The sequence below is a fragment of the Dermacentor albipictus genome, chromosome 6, assembly GCF_038994185.2.
Source record: "Dermacentor albipictus isolate Rhodes 1998 colony chromosome 6, USDA_Dalb.pri_finalv2, whole genome shotgun sequence".
NCBI lineage: Eukaryota > Metazoa > Arthropoda > Arachnida > Ixodida > Ixodidae > Dermacentor > Dermacentor albipictus.
This window is the reverse complement of record NC_091826.1, coordinates 133,040,204-133,055,559: the sequence shown is the minus strand read 5'-3', so window position 1 is coordinate 133,055,559 and position 15,356 is coordinate 133,040,204. Positions and strand designations below refer to the sequence as shown.

Sequence of the window (15,356 nt, the reverse complement as noted above, 5' to 3'; positions counted from 1 at the left end):
CATGTATGATCTGTTACAACCAACTCGTCGCATTCAAGAATTCTCAAAGTAGTTACTGGCGCACATGTTTGTTTTGTTGGTCAGAGGTAAACTACCTAAAACGCAAGTATTTCTCACAGTGTATGTTTTGTAATCACGGATAAAAGTTCACCTGCATTTGTCGCGCACGTTTCTCAGTAATCGAGGTTGTTCTATTTGTGCGTAGTCCTAATTTAGTTCTTCGTGCCAGAACAAGATACATTTCTAGATGGTGAATGTATTTCACTTGAGCTAGAGTAATTTTGGATGTACGTTCTCAATTAAGGCCTCAGTGGAACAATCACATATATACGCTAAAAAGCATCCCTTAAAGCTGTTTGCAACCATGAGCAGCAATAATATTATCGGGCAAGCGTACCGTGCACAAGAAGACATCGACGTGCGTCAACCAAACTCACGGCGTGGAGAAGCTAGCTATTGCGCCGCAAACTCATTATTACTAAATACTCTCGCCACACTGCTGCCGCAGCGAGCAACGACTGGTGAGAGGCAGCTCCCTTCGCTTCCTCCCTCGACAGGAAAAAACATCGCAGCTGCGAGCATAACCGCCCGGCAGTTGACGAGGTAGCATCGCGAATGTGGATCACTCCGCTCTTGAAACGACGCCAACGCAGTGCGGGCAACGATCCCGCACGCACCGCTAGAAGTCTGAAAAGTCCCTACCCGCACTTTTTAAGCTTTGAAGGGTGAGTAAGAGGCTTGCTTTTATTAGTATTCGCTTTTTCTTTTTCATCCTCCCAAGAATGCTGAAAAGTGCGATGTAACGCTGACCTATTGTGCGTGCTCAAACACGTGTAATGTCTTCCATAGGTTTAGGAGCATGTGGTCCAACTTTTCCGTCGCATAATGATTAAAAATTGTGCACTGCTATACATGCTGTTTTAGAATTAGCAGGGTCAAGATAAGTATACGTCCTTTCCTGTATGTCCGTGGTGAAGAACGCGTTACGTAGAGTACATCCTACAGAGAAAAATACACTTGAGGGCCCATTTATTAACCACTGTTCTCACGCAAAGATGCTCCCATGACTTTCGCTGTCGAAGGCTCTGAACACAACAGGCGGACTTCTGAAAGTCCTAAAGTGGCTATACAATGCGCTGGCGGATATTTACGAAAATGTAAAAAATTAACCAGCCTTTCGAATTCCGAGTCAAATGGTATTCTGGACGTTTGTCAGCTGCGGGGATGCACTGGACAGCGACTGGCGCTTTTCTTGATACTGATGCAGCAGCGCACTTCAAATGAACATGCCGGCGCATTTATGAAAAAGCATATGCTTCGGCTCCGGTGTACCATTTATCATGTGTTCGTGACCATCTGCGTTGCTACTTAATATCATGGCTCCCAACTAGCCCATCAGTATATACCTTTAATAATGCATTATTGTGATGGCCTGGTGTCCATAATTTTGTCCATTGTTGTGCATTCAGATTTGTGCTTTCGCCGCAAGTACGGAAGGCAGCACATGCGATTCTCGACACGCTTTTCCTGCTTAAGTATGTTTGCTATTTGGACTTGTTATTGTGCCATTGGTACAAATAACTGCGGCACAGCGGACACTTATCTTAATGACGACGTCGAACTGGGGTGACTAGGTGCCTGCTGTTCACGCGCAGGGGCTCTGCAGTGTCGTAATCATCACATCTATTCTGCTACGGCATGATGCCTTGCAATCAATCATTCCACTTAAAACGAACTTTTGACGTGCTACGTTACCTATTCTATGGCACCACTAGCTCTCGCCATCTTAATCCTGATTTTGCTTCTGCTATTTGGTGAGAGAAACTCAGTACGCAGCTAGAAACAGTCATCTTGATTTGTAGCGTAGTCATTGGACATTGTACAACGTCTCATTTAGTGCTCTTCAGCAAGTTTTCCACTTGTGAGTGTCTGTAGTGCTTTTGCTTTGTGCCAATCCAAAATTGCTGCACCATCGCCTCGATTGTGCGTCAGTGTGCAGACCATGGCAAAGAGTACTGTGTTGTCGAAGCTGTAGGGATGTAGGTTTCGAGAACTCTCCGGATATTTCATTAAGGCGAAATGCCTTAGGTGTCCATGTTGGCGGTGACATGGGCGGAGACCTTGACGAACCTACGCCGCGAAGAAAAATTACTGAAGCCGGAAAGGGTCAGGTCAACAAATTCTCTGATTGACATCACATTACCCTAGAAGTTTCCTGTAAACAAAATAAGTTAGTGGCTCTGAAGAAAAATCATCAGATTTCAGTCTGGGCGTGCCTCGAACCAATGACTCCACGGTGCGAGGCGAGCCCATTTTCCTGAAGCCGTGGCAACTTTCTTTCTTTATTGCCGAATTTGAGATACACAAACAATACAGAAAAGATAAAACATGTCAACAAGAATTTTGCTGGAAGACATGAGTTTTTTTCAATGCAATCAATTTATCTAGCATGTCAATCCATGTTGGCTGTTCAGGGAGTGCCCGATGGACAGGCGTGAACCGTAATACAGCTTCAATGAAATGATCGCGTGTAGGTCGCGAATTGACATCTGCATTGCTGAACTGCGTTCTAGCTTTCCACAAACTGCGGAGGCCCAGGAGAATTATAGTGTCATACGGAAAACCCTCTTTTTTCTACCGGAAAGAATCTTATTCCGTGTGGATCTAAAGGTAACTCTTTCTTTAACGTCATTTGTAGCACATCCCAAAAAAGGATGGCATCTCAGCAATCTAGAAACGCATGCTCTATCGTTTCGGGTTTCTTGCATAAGAAGCAGTTAATGGACCATAGGACAAGAATGCCTTTGTTATGCATCCATGTTTAAGCTGATAATATATTAGTGCGCAATTTAAAGAAAAATGTTTTTACCGAAGGGTGTACTGGCATTCTTTTTACCCTTTTGGGGACATCTCCGGGGCCTCCACGGTTTGACGTACGGTCAATAGGTACAGGGAGCATAGTCTCAATTAGGTCCTTATACAGGTTTTTCTTGTAATATTGTCGAGATACTGCATTGAAAACCGCACATGCAACATTCTGCACACAAGCACGACTTCTCGTAGATAACGTTTAACCACGCACCACGCATTGTTTCACACGAGCATACAACAAGTCCTGGAAGGCGACGACATTTTTTATTTATTTATTTATTTGTAATACTGCCAGTCTCAGTTGAGACCAAAGCAGGTGGGCACAATTTTACAGAAAGAAACAAGCAGGTCATGTTACATGGTACATAAAAGAGAAAAAAAAAAGGAAAGACACTTCCTTAACTACTGCAGAAATCACCATTAGTACAATACTTTTGGTTGGTATAACAATATGGCCATAACAATATAACAATGTAGTTAGTATAACAATATAACAATATTGTATTACTAGAATTTATATAAAAAATAGCGAATGAATGACACTTGTAAGATCAGAGAACTTATACAGCCAACAGACAACCGCGCAGAAGCGGCGAGTTTGGGGTTTGAAATGCATAAATTCCACGCACAGAAATAAGTAATACAGATATGTGGGTTAAGATTAAGATATGTGGGTGTGTTAAGTGGCATCTTCTCTGTTTGATGTCTCCAGTAGGTTGATGAAAGATGAAAGCGACGGAGAGGAAACTATGTCTGAGTGGAGGAGATTCCATTCTCTGATCGCACGTGGGAAAAGTGAAAACTTGAACGTGTCATTGCGAATACTGTACTGGTTTAGTGTAAATGGGTGATTTTTTCGTGACAGGCGTGATGTAGACAAAGTAACGTACTTAGTTCGGCCTATCTTATAACTGTCGTGCATTAGTTGGTAGATGAATTTTAAGCGGGCGTGTCTGGCCCTAACAGATAGTGTTTTAAGACCTGCATCAGCTAAGAGGCTTGTAGGGGAGTCATAGGGACTGTATTTGTTAAAAATGAACCTCACAGCTTTTCTTTGCACCTTTTCTAGTTTTGATATGTTAGTTGATGTGTGTGGAAACCAGATGATGTTAGCGTATTCTAAGACGGGGCGAACAAAAGTTGTATAGGCTAGTAGTCTGGTGTGTTTCGGTGCAAGGCGTAAACATCGTCTAAGGAAAAAAAGCTTGCGTAATGCGACTGAGGTAATATTATCAATATGTAAGTTCCAAGAAAAGGTAGAAGAGAGTGTCAAACCTAGGTATTTGTGGTTATTTACTTTATTCAGGCAATTGCCACCGAGGGCGTAAGAAAATTCTGAAGGCTTCTTTTTTGTTGTAAAGGACATGCATACAGATTTAGTGGGGTTAATTGACATTTGCCACTCTTTACACCAATTGCACACCAAATCGAGTGCTCTGTTTAATAATAAGTGGTCTGCGTAGCTGAGAATTTCTTTATAAATTATACAATCGTCCGCGAAGAGCTTAATGTCACGTTCAATGTTAGCAGTAATGTCGTTAATAAAGATCAAAAATAGCAATTGGCCCAGTACTGACCCTTGGGGAACACCGGATGTGACAGCTACAGACCTGGAAGGGTGTTATCTATAATAACATACTGTGTTCGATGTGATAAGAAGTTTTTTATACATGCAGTAATCTGACCACCTCCGATTGCAGCCTCCAGTTTTGCAACTAATTTTACATGGCTTACACAATCAAACGCTTTACTGAAGTCGAGGAGGATCATGTCTATCTGGTTTCGGTTGTTTAGGCTGAGCGCAAGGTCATGGGCCACTTCGGTTAGTTGTGTTACCGTTGAGAGGCCACTTCTAAAGCCGTGTTGTTGAGGTATTAATATATGTTCTTGCTCGAGAAATGTAGTGATGTGTTTGAAGATAATATGTTCCAATATTTTACAAGATGTGCTGATAAGTGAGATTGGCCTGTAGTTGGAAGGTTCATTGCTGTCGCCGGATTTATGTATTGGAATTACCTTCGCTTTTTTCCAGTCATCTGGTAGTTGTGCGGAATCGAGTGATTTGCGGTATATAATGGCAAGGTATTGGCTACACCATTCTGCATACGTTTTTAAAAATTCGTTCGGGATATCATCTGGCCCGTTAGCTTTCTTGATGTCGATATTAAGCAACACATTAAGAATACCGGCATTCGTAATGCTTAATGCATCGATGGTTTTAGGTGGGCAGGGTAGGGAGGGAAGTAAGCCATTGTCTGAAGTGAAAACCGAGAAGAAAAATTTGTTGAATGTGTTTGCTCGAGCTGTTTTCTCTTCTAGAGACCGTTCGGGTGACACACCTAAACACGGGCGAAAGTATTTCCAAAACCTGTGTGGATTGTTGGTAATGAAGTCGGGGAATGTTGTGCTGAAATAGTGATGTTTTGCATTTTTTAACTTTCCTTTGAAGTCAGCGAGAGCGGAGGTCAGATTGTCTTTCAGAGATTGATTCGGCCCTTTTCTTTTAATAGTATGTCTGTCTTTTTACTTTACGCTTCGCTTGAAGGACTTCACGCGATATCCATGGGTTTTTCTTTTGTGGTTTGCAACGCTTCATCGGGATGAAGTTTGTTGTGCAGTGTAGCACGACTGACTTAAACTGATGCCACAAAGTGTTGACGTCACAACACGGTTCTGAAGCTGCTTGGAGAAAAGCATCAAACTCGTGTGCCAGGTGAGTGACGATACAGTCATGAGCTGCTCTGCGAAAATCAAGTACAGCACGCTCCAGGTTTAGCTTATTTATGTTGCCTTCAAGCGAGAGCTTACATTTAGGTATGTCGTGGTCCGATATACCACCGACTATTGTCATCTCAATTGCGTGAAGTGGGAAATGGTTACTTATGATTATGAGATCAAGTATGCTATTCGTAGAGCCTTGTGAGCGAGTTGGCTGGTCGACTACCTGGTTGAGGTTGAAGTTTAGCATTAAATCGGTAAGTGCTGCGGATGTGGCTGAAGTGTAGTGCATGGTACTCCAGTTCAGATCAGGTAAATTGAAGTCCCCCATGAGAATCACTCTACTAGCACGAACATGGAATTGCATATACTCCTGTAAAGCAAGCACGCCTTCGGATCCACTAGTAGGGCTTCGATAGACGCAACCAGTAAATATACCGGTATCATTGTACAATATTTTACAAAATACAGCCTCCGCGTTGGAGACTTCCGGGAGTGGAACGAATGGAATATCATTCTTAAGAAGTAGGGCCACGCCACCACCACGAGACAGCCTATCTTTACGGATAACAGAGTAACCTGGTGGAGATATCTCGTGAGTGAAGATATCTGGGGATAGCCAGGTTTCAGTGATGGCCACTATATCCGGATTGTGTTCAAGTAACAGTCCTTCCAGGAGTTCTACCTTGTTGACTATGCTTCTCGCATTTATGTTAAGCACTGTTAGGGTCTCAAGTTTCTTTGTTAGGGTCTTAAATTTGTTTGACTTCGGGTTGATGGACGATTTCTTTCTATGTTTTTTTGTAGTGACACCCTTTCATTTTTTTCGTGATCCCAAACGAATACGCGATCATTAATGTAGAGCTTATCATAGGATAAAGAGACCTTTTCGTGTTTTTCCCGATTGGGTTTTGCACTATCCCAGAGTTTTTTTCTAGTCTCCCGCATTTTGCGGCTGAAATCCTCTCCGATAGACAGGTTGGAGCCTTTGAGCTTGTAGCCTTTTCGCAATATTTGAGTCTTATGTCTAGTGTCGAGAAGCCTGAATATGATCGGTCTGGTTTTATTTCTTGAATATCTACCTAAACGGTGGATGCGCTCAATACCAATGGGTTCCAGACCGAGGGTGTTCTTAATTATGTTGTCGTTCACAGCCGTTTCTAGGCTTTCACTGCTTTCTCCCTCTGTTTCAGGGAGGCCATATACTAATAGGTTTGCTCGTCTGCTCCGATTTTCTAAGTCTTCGGCTCTCTCTTCAAGTCTTTGCAAGCGCACCTTCATATCTCTTATCTCACATTCAAAGAATGACACCTTTGCCTCGATTGCTGTTAATACGTCTAACTTTTGATCCATCTGAACAAGGCGTCCCTCTTTAATATGTTTAATGTCAGCGGCTATGCCCTTAAGTTGTTTGGCAATCTGGTTTATGTCAGGTCCCGGGTTGGATTCTATATCACCGCACAACAATAGCAGTTCTCTCAAATACAATGTGATGTCGATGCAAATCAAAATACAACCGAACGAGTCAGCGGAAAGGAGAGTCCGTGGGCATGGCAGCAATAGCAGAAATGGGTCGTTTGATCGAAAGCATAAACCATATCGTCTCACCTGCACAACGAAGACGAAGGGATTAGATGCCACCATCGCAACTGCGCTGCCGTGCCCAATGAAGCCGTTGTGCCGAGGGAGGCCTTTTATATAGGTGCTGTGGTGAGGCGCTGCTTGTTGGCCGTGCAGCTGCGCAGGCGCTGTCGAGTGACGTATCCTGCTGTCCCATGCTGAGTCGTGAAATCCATCCTGAAGGTGCATATTTTTGACCTTGATATCTCGTGCGCCGGTCTGGTTGGCCTGCGCGAAGCTGGCGTGGTCAGGATGGTCCGTGCGCACCCCTGCCACGGAACACAGCAGGACGAAGAAAAGCTGCACAATGAAGACGAAAGGATTAGATGCCACCATCGCAACTGCGCTGCCGTGCCCAATCTAAAAGCACTTGCATGACTGTGCGACGCACTTGCATGACATAAAAGCACTTGCATGACTGTGCGAAGGAACACATCATTCTGATCGCGAAGGTACATAAAGTGCGATAAAACTTGTCACACAAATAAATGTGCCAACCCCAGGTGGGCCAACCCTTGCCCCTTTACGGGCAAGAACAAGTTTGTGTCGATGCCCATATGAAAACAACGAAGACATGGTAGATTTTTTTTATGTTGATGCGCGAAGTACAGAGCACATTCTTGACATACCATATTTTGGAGGTAAGAAATGGGTTACAGACTGTGGCACGTGGGAACATTCACAGCTGTCGCCCTTGCCACGCGTCAGCCTTTTTGCTTTGCTCTCGCTACTTGTTCATTCCAGTACGTCTCACGGTCACGATAAGAGTCGAGAGGCATACCTAGATATGTTGTAGCAGTGGTTGACCACCAAGGTGTAGCGAAGTAGACTAGCGTTTCTTCCCATTCACCATGCCAAATGAATTACTCTTCTCCCAGTTTACTTGCGCCCTGGTGCATTTGCCGAATGTTTCAATTACCACCACGGCCTAACAAATATCTCTATTTGAACAGAATATGGCGATGTCACCGGCATGCGCCAGTATTTTCACCTCTGCTGACTTTAACCTAAAACCAATTATCCATTCATTGTTTTGGATGACCTTGCACAAAGCCTCAAGGTAAGCGGCGAATAGGAGGGGCGACAGCGGACATTCCTGCCTCACAGAAGACCGCTCATGCACGCTGTCCGTCAGGTCCCCGTTTACATTTCCCCGAGTTGAGCAGTGAGCATACGCCATCCTGACACCATCTGTTATTACGTTTCCTACGTTGGAATGCTCTAATATGGCATAGATACGGTCGAAGGCTTTATCAAGAACTAGTTGAATCATAGCCATTCCCGCACAAAGTCCATCACAATGTTCCAACACACTTCGACCAACGTATTTGTTCGTGGCGATGCTTCTACATTTTATACCACAGGTCTTATGTGTGCCAACCAGCCTTGTTATCACACCCTGCAATCGTATGGCCAACATCTTCATAAATATCTTATAGTCGAAGTTGGTAAGGCTTATCGTGCGATAAGACCCCTCGAACTCACATTTTTCAGGGGCCTCAGTTTTTGGGATGAGAACGATATGCGAAGTTGTGAAGGACAGTGGTATATGTTTTTGCTGGTGCGATTTGGCGACAACTTTGAGAAGAATCTGGACTATAATTGTATTGAATGTCTTATAAATTGCTACTTCTAGGCCGCCAGGGCCGAGTGCCTTGCCAACAGGTAGTGCATCTAGTGCATCCTCATTTTCTTTCACTGAAATTGGCTGTTCTTCATGGGTTCTTTTTTCTTCATTCTGCTTTGGCACTAAAGACAGAAATTCTGCTTTAAAGCCCCCTATAAAGGTGCGCGGTTGACCGAGCAATTCTCTGGAATGATTAGCAACGGCGCATTTGATAACGCAGCCATCCGGCGAAACCTCATTTCCGCTTCTTATTTGCCGTATTTCCGTATTGCAAGCGTATCCTTTTTCGTCCGATAACGCGCATTTTGTAGACATTTCACCGGGCCACAGCTTTTCGGCCAGTGCTGGATTGACCACCGCTCTGTACTTTTCTGCATCAATTTTCTCCAGCTAAATTTTTATGCTTCTTAATTCGTTGGTATAAGTATCCGGTTGGGAGCATTCTATATGCATAAGAAAATCGAATTGCTCACAAACGTTTTGGCAAAAAAGAAAAGAAAAACTACTTTAAGTGGGAACTTTGGAAACCTAATGTGAAATTGATGAAGGATCAGGGTGTCGTTAAGGATCAAGATGAAAAGCTAAAGAAACTACTCGCAGTGCAATCTTTAGGTGCCGGTGTAATGTTGGAGTATTTGAAACAAGTAGCAAAAAATGAGAGCCATTGAACGAAGTAGCACATTCCTGATGCCATGGGTATTCGACGGTTCTGGTTCTGGCTTCTGCACACGTCACGTCGTCGCAGAGACGCGCTCGTGCCACCGCTCTCGCTTTCGTCGTCGTCTCCTTCCACCGTTGGATCTGATGATGCTCACCATGCCAGCGTTTCTATACTTCCCCTCCTTCTTAGATTGCGTTGACAGCACTGACCCACTACCACTATGTGCGGTGATTTGGGTGAGTTCTGTCGTGCGCTCCGATGGACAGTTGGCCCCATCCTTCATGAACATAACTGTGACAAAATGTGTGCGAAATGTGCAGTCCGGCTTTCCCCTTAACCGTTTGCAAACGTGTAACACTTGCATAATTTTTTGTTGGTTCCAGCTGCACCCTATACCAAAACATAAGTAGCATTTGTTCATTCATTCCTCAATGTTCGGTTCACAAACACTTATTCTCACGTTATTCTTCTCACGTTGTAATCTGTTGCGTTGAGAAATGTCGCTAGTTCCCTACTTTAATTTTCCTTCTTCTTACGCCAGCGCCCAGCAATTGCATTTTATAAAGAAGGTACAAAATGTTCGGCATAAATACAATACAATAGTGCAAGTTGCTAACGGCGCCAGTTGCGCTATTCGGCTAATAGATCTATTGCTCTATCATTTATTCAGAGTATTTTGGGGACATGTGCATATCTATTATTTGAACAAACAAAACTGATGAATTCTGCTGGTAGCAGGAAGCTTCCTAGTAAAAGAAAAAAATCCCCACTCGCTTTTTCCATAAGATTTCAATGATAAATTCGAGTAGCCATTTTGTGACCATGATTCGCTCTGACACTTGCTCCCCTACTTCGCATCGTGTGCGACCATGAAGCCGTGTTCAAAAGCTTTGAAAGTGCAACCTAGTACTTCTACGATTGATTTATGTGCGACTCCCCGGTAATAACAGACGGGAAAAGAAATTCACCGACGATTAAGATACTCCCTAATGGGAAATTTGGGCGCAGCTGTGTACGCGTTCGCACCTCGTGATATATTGGCCGGCACGGAGAATCGGTCTCTTGCGGCACGTTGAAAACGGAGCGAAATGTGGCGCAGCCGCCCCACATACTGGGAGATCGCAAGAGGCGGTGCGCTTGTGCCCTGGAGTAAGGTTTGAGACCGGGATAGTTGGTATGCCAAGCTGAAGTGACTACCGCAAGAGTCGACACGGGACACGAAAAAGGCGACAAGGCCTTTCTAGCGTCCCGTGTCCACTCTTGCGCTAGTCACTTCAGCGTAAGTGACTGTGGGTGACGCGTGGGCGCCATTTACAGAAGCCGCCACAACAGACCTCCGCGCATGCAGTGCTTTGTTTCCATACAGACGAAGTGCACTACACTGGCGCCATCGCCACCGCAAAAACCGTCTTGTGTGGCTTTACTCTTCACTCCTCACGCTTTCGTCATACTCTGCTCCTCCGCTTTCCCCCTCAATGCTCCCCTGCACCCTCGTCAACCCCTTTTCTCTTCGCGTTCTCTGTAATGGCTCTCTTTCATCTTCTGCGGTGCTCAACGTCCGCCTTCATCCTTCGCTATGTTCGTTTACTCGGTTATGAGGACAACGCTGACCGCAGGAACGGGCGCCTAAGACCGGTGCTCTAGAGATATTGCCGCAGCACCCACCTAACGAACACTGTGGGCGACAACGCATTAACATTGAATGAATATAACGAAACAACGTACTGCCATTGGTGAAATTAGTTATGCGTGAGCCGAGTACTGCAGCTGGATTCTTCTTTCGCCCTTTCCTAAGCACACTAGATGCCAACTAGCGCTGCCACAGCGAAGCCTAGGTGTGGCCTCTGCAATGCATAGCACGCCGGCACCTGACGATCGCTGAGAAACGCTTTGTGGAGCAACCGGTCTCCTCTATCGTGCTTCTGTCGGGACGCGGTGCGCCATCCATTGGCCGTGCCCTGAAGTGCTCGAGTTGCCGCCATGACAAAAAGCATTTAGCACCGGTGCCTACAAACCCTGACAATATTGCCCTCCTTTATCGCACTAGCAGTGGCACATGCTGAGTGACTCAAGTTCGCGAGAGGTTGATTGAAGAGCAATAAAGAGGTTGATTGAAGTAACGCCCGAAGAAGTAAAGAAAGCCTTGGGAGCTATGCAAAGGGGGAAGGCAGCTGGGGAGCATCAGGTAACAGTAGATTTGTTGAAGGATGGTGGGCAGATTGTTCTAGCAAAACTGGCCGCCCTGTATACACAATGCCTTATGGCCTCGAGCGTACCGGAATCTTGGAAGAACGCTAACATAATCCTAATCTGTAAGAAAGGGGACAACGAAGATTTGAAAAATTATAGACTGATCAGCTTACTGCCCATTGCCTGCAAAGTATTTGCTTAGATAATCGCAAATAGAATCACGAACACCTTAGGCTTCTGTCAGCCAAAGGACCAGGCAGGACTCCGTGGAGGCTACTCAACAATAGACCATATTCACACTATCAATAATGTGATAGAGAAATGTGCGGAATATAACCAACCCTTATCACATCACACCATTTTAATACCTGAAAGACCCCGGTAAGGGGGTATTACACAAGAGGTGGGTTTACAAATCAAGGTTACAGAGAGTGATCTTCATGAGAAACAAATGTAGTTAAATTGCCCACAAAAGTTGATGAGCACGTGATGGCTGCAATGTCACGGGGAAGGCCATTCCAGTCCACTGCTGTACGAAGAAAAAATAAGGCCGCAAAGGTAGTTGTGCGAGCACGTGCGCGTGCGATTGAGTAAGGATGGGACGTACGGGGGGATATGCGCACCGGTGGGATGATATACGGTGCTTGATTGAGCGGACTGTGGAACAATTTGTGGAACAAACAAAGACTGGCAATGCGGCGACGCACAGAAAGATTAGCAAGATCAGTTTTACGTTTTAGGGGTGATATGCTTACGTCGTATGAATATGAAGAATGGATGAACCTAGTGGCATGATTTTGTACAGATTCTAGTTCGTTTCTTAAGTATGCCTAGTGCGGGCTCCAGATGGGCGCTGCATATTCTAGTTTCGATCTGATGAGTGATTTGTACGCGAGTAGTTTTATGTCTGATGGAGCGTGACGCAAATGACGCTTTGAAAAACCGAGGGATCTGTTTGCGGATGATATGATATTGCAGATTTGTACGTTCCATGAAAGGTCAGAGGATAAGGTGACGCCTAGATATTTGTATGATTGAACTTATTCGACAGTGCAGTGGGAGATTTGGTATGAGAAGGATAAGGGATTAAGTTTGCGATGAAAGGAAACTAGCTTGCATTTAGTAGGATGAAGCTTCATTAACCAAAGATAACACCGCTGTTGTACAAGGTTAAGGTCATGTTGGAGAGCAGTTTGATCAGAAATCTTTGCTTTGTAATGGTGCGATAGATGACACAGTCGCCGGCAAATAAACGGATATGGGAGAATACATGTACAGGCAGGTCGTTAATATATATGAGGAATAAGAGGGGCGCGAGTACAGATCCTTGGGGGACGCCGGATGTTACAGGGAGGCATCTGGAACGGCTACTTTTAATTGAAGGAAACTGGGAGCGTTTGTGGAGGAATGCTAAGATCCATGCGAGAACGTTAAGGTGCAATATCAGCTGGTATAGTTTTAGTATAAGGCTTTCTGTGATTACGAGAAAGCGTTTGATTCAGTCGAAACCTCAGCAGTCATGGAGGCATTACGGAATCAGGGTTTAGACGAGCCGTATGTAAACATACTGAAAGGTATTTATATCGGCTTCACAGCCACCGTAGTCCTCCATAAAGAAAGCAACAAAATCCCAATAAAGAAGGGCGTCAGACAGGGAGATACGATATCTCCAATGCTATTCACAGCATGTTTACAGGAGGTATTCAGAGGCCTGGAGTGGGAAGAATTGTGGATAAAAGTTGATGGAGAATACCTTAGCAACTTGCGATTCGCTGATGATATTGCCTTGCTTAGTAACTCAGGAGACCAATTGCAATGCATGCTCACTTACCTGGAGAGGCAAAGCAGAAGGGTGGGTCTGAAAATTAATCTGCAGAAAACTAAAGTATTGTTTACCAGTCTCGGAAGAGAACAGCAGTTTACGATAGGTAGCGAGGCACTGCAAGCGGTAAGAGAATACATCTACTTAGGACAGGTAGTGAGTGCGGATCCGGATCATGAGACTGAAGTGTAGATGATTGATGAGTAAAATACCCGCATTTTATTCACCGCGCAGTTCGCTGAAGCACTGATTTGAAAGTCGTTCATTGAAAAGCTGCACATGCCGAGTGTACTGTATTGGCACGATCCTAACGCGCATCATTATTAAAATGAAAAAGTTTGATAAAGTCTGCAAGTGCGTCATTTCGTAAGTAGTTCTAGTGAAAATCAAAAGCAAAGCCAATACATACTAAAAATACGTGACTTCAATTAAGGTAGCTAGACCCAGTGCGATCGAACGGACGCGGTTGTTTTACGACTTGGTTTGCACTCGCAATATTGTAGTTCTGTACGCCTTTCGTAGTGCTTCTGCGGAACTGCCTTTGGTGAGGTAGTGCAGTGGCAGGATGAAAGAAAAGCTCGGTACGCTTCCGCTCTTTTAAGAAGGATGCCCAGTGAAACTGTGTGTGAGAGCCTGAATGGTGAACTGCACCTCTGCCACGCGTCGGCGTGGCATTGCACAATCTTCAGGATTGGCGCACGTACGGGGACATCTTAAGGCATGCTTCCTTGTGTGCCCGGTATTACACCACCTCTGGGATCGGGCCACGTATGGGGTGTGTCAACGCCTGCTTTATTTCTGGCATTAGTTAGCCCGGCATTGCACTATTTTGGGGATTTTGTGTCTACAGATGGACACCATCCTGGCGTAACTAGCCCTTAACACATTTGCTATTGTTACAGAGTGATGAAAGAAGAGCGAGAGAGGGGAAGAAAAAGATTGCCAAGCGCAGGCTGTCAGCCAGCGTCTCGCTGGCTGACAGCCATTTACTCTGCTTCTATATACGTTCTAAATACAGCCTTATGCTCCCAACATCTGTGCCGTGCCTAAGAGGCACGGCAAAAGTGTGGTTCGACAACTATGAAGAGGAGCTGACACGCTGGGACCAATGCAAAGAGAAGTTAACAGACTTGTTTGGCATACCAGCCCACCGTAAATTTGCCGCAAAGCAGGAACAGGCCTCCCGGGCCAAATGCCTCACGGAGTCCTACGTCTCATACATTAAGAACGTGCTGGCACTTTGTTGCAAAGCCGATCACGACATGACAGAAGCTGAGAAGGTCGGGCATGTGCTCCATGGAATTGCTGACGACGCCTTTAATCTGCTCATGTGCAAAAGCTGCTCTATAGTTGATGCTATCATCAAAGAGTGCCGACAAGTCGAGCAGGCCAAAAACCGACGCGTTTCACAGGGACGACAGGCGAAGCCCATGTGCTGGCTGATGGTTCGATGACCACTTTGCGGAGCGCTTTGTCCACCTCTGATTGGATGACTCGACGTCCAGCATGCGATACACGATAGGGACGCCGACGAATACGGTTCGTGCCTCCAGTGTTGATATGGTGGTGAACAATAGATGTTTGTCCTAAAGGCTTGTCGCCTGAATCAAAGATGTCAAGGTACGATTCGAGGAGGAGACGCATGTCCATGACCTGTGCAGAGGTGAGGTCATGTGCAACCTACTTCGCCAAGTGAACCGTTAAGGAACCAGAGCTGTGAACTTTAATTGGTGCTAAGAAACCACTCCCGGCATTCAGACATTCAATGTCAAATTCGGAAGGATTAGAAACGCTGGCCAAGAAACTGCCGGCTGGAAGCACTTTGCACAGGATGAAATTCAGAAGCG

General features: G+C 45.1%; 1 protein-coding gene across 7 annotated transcripts in view; it reads left to right on the top strand.

Moving 5' to 3' along the window:
• The first annotated feature begins 589 nt into the window (after positions 1 to 589).
• The window catches only part of LOC135902261 (uncharacterized), a 761,927-nt gene continuing 747,160 nt past the window's right edge, over positions 590 to 15,356 (top strand). For 5 of the 7 annotated variants that reach the window (XM_070541343.1, XM_070541347.1, XM_070541348.1 and 2 more), the window contains exon 1: positions 602 to 725. In XM_070541343.1, the coding sequence (XP_070397444.1) occupies positions 616 to 725 (110 nt within the window). In that variant the 5' untranslated portion in view covers positions 602 to 615. Of the gene's footprint in view, positions 726 to 15,356 lie in introns of all 7 variants that reach the window. The other 2 variants (XM_070541346.1, XM_070541345.1) reach the window with 1 other exon arrangement.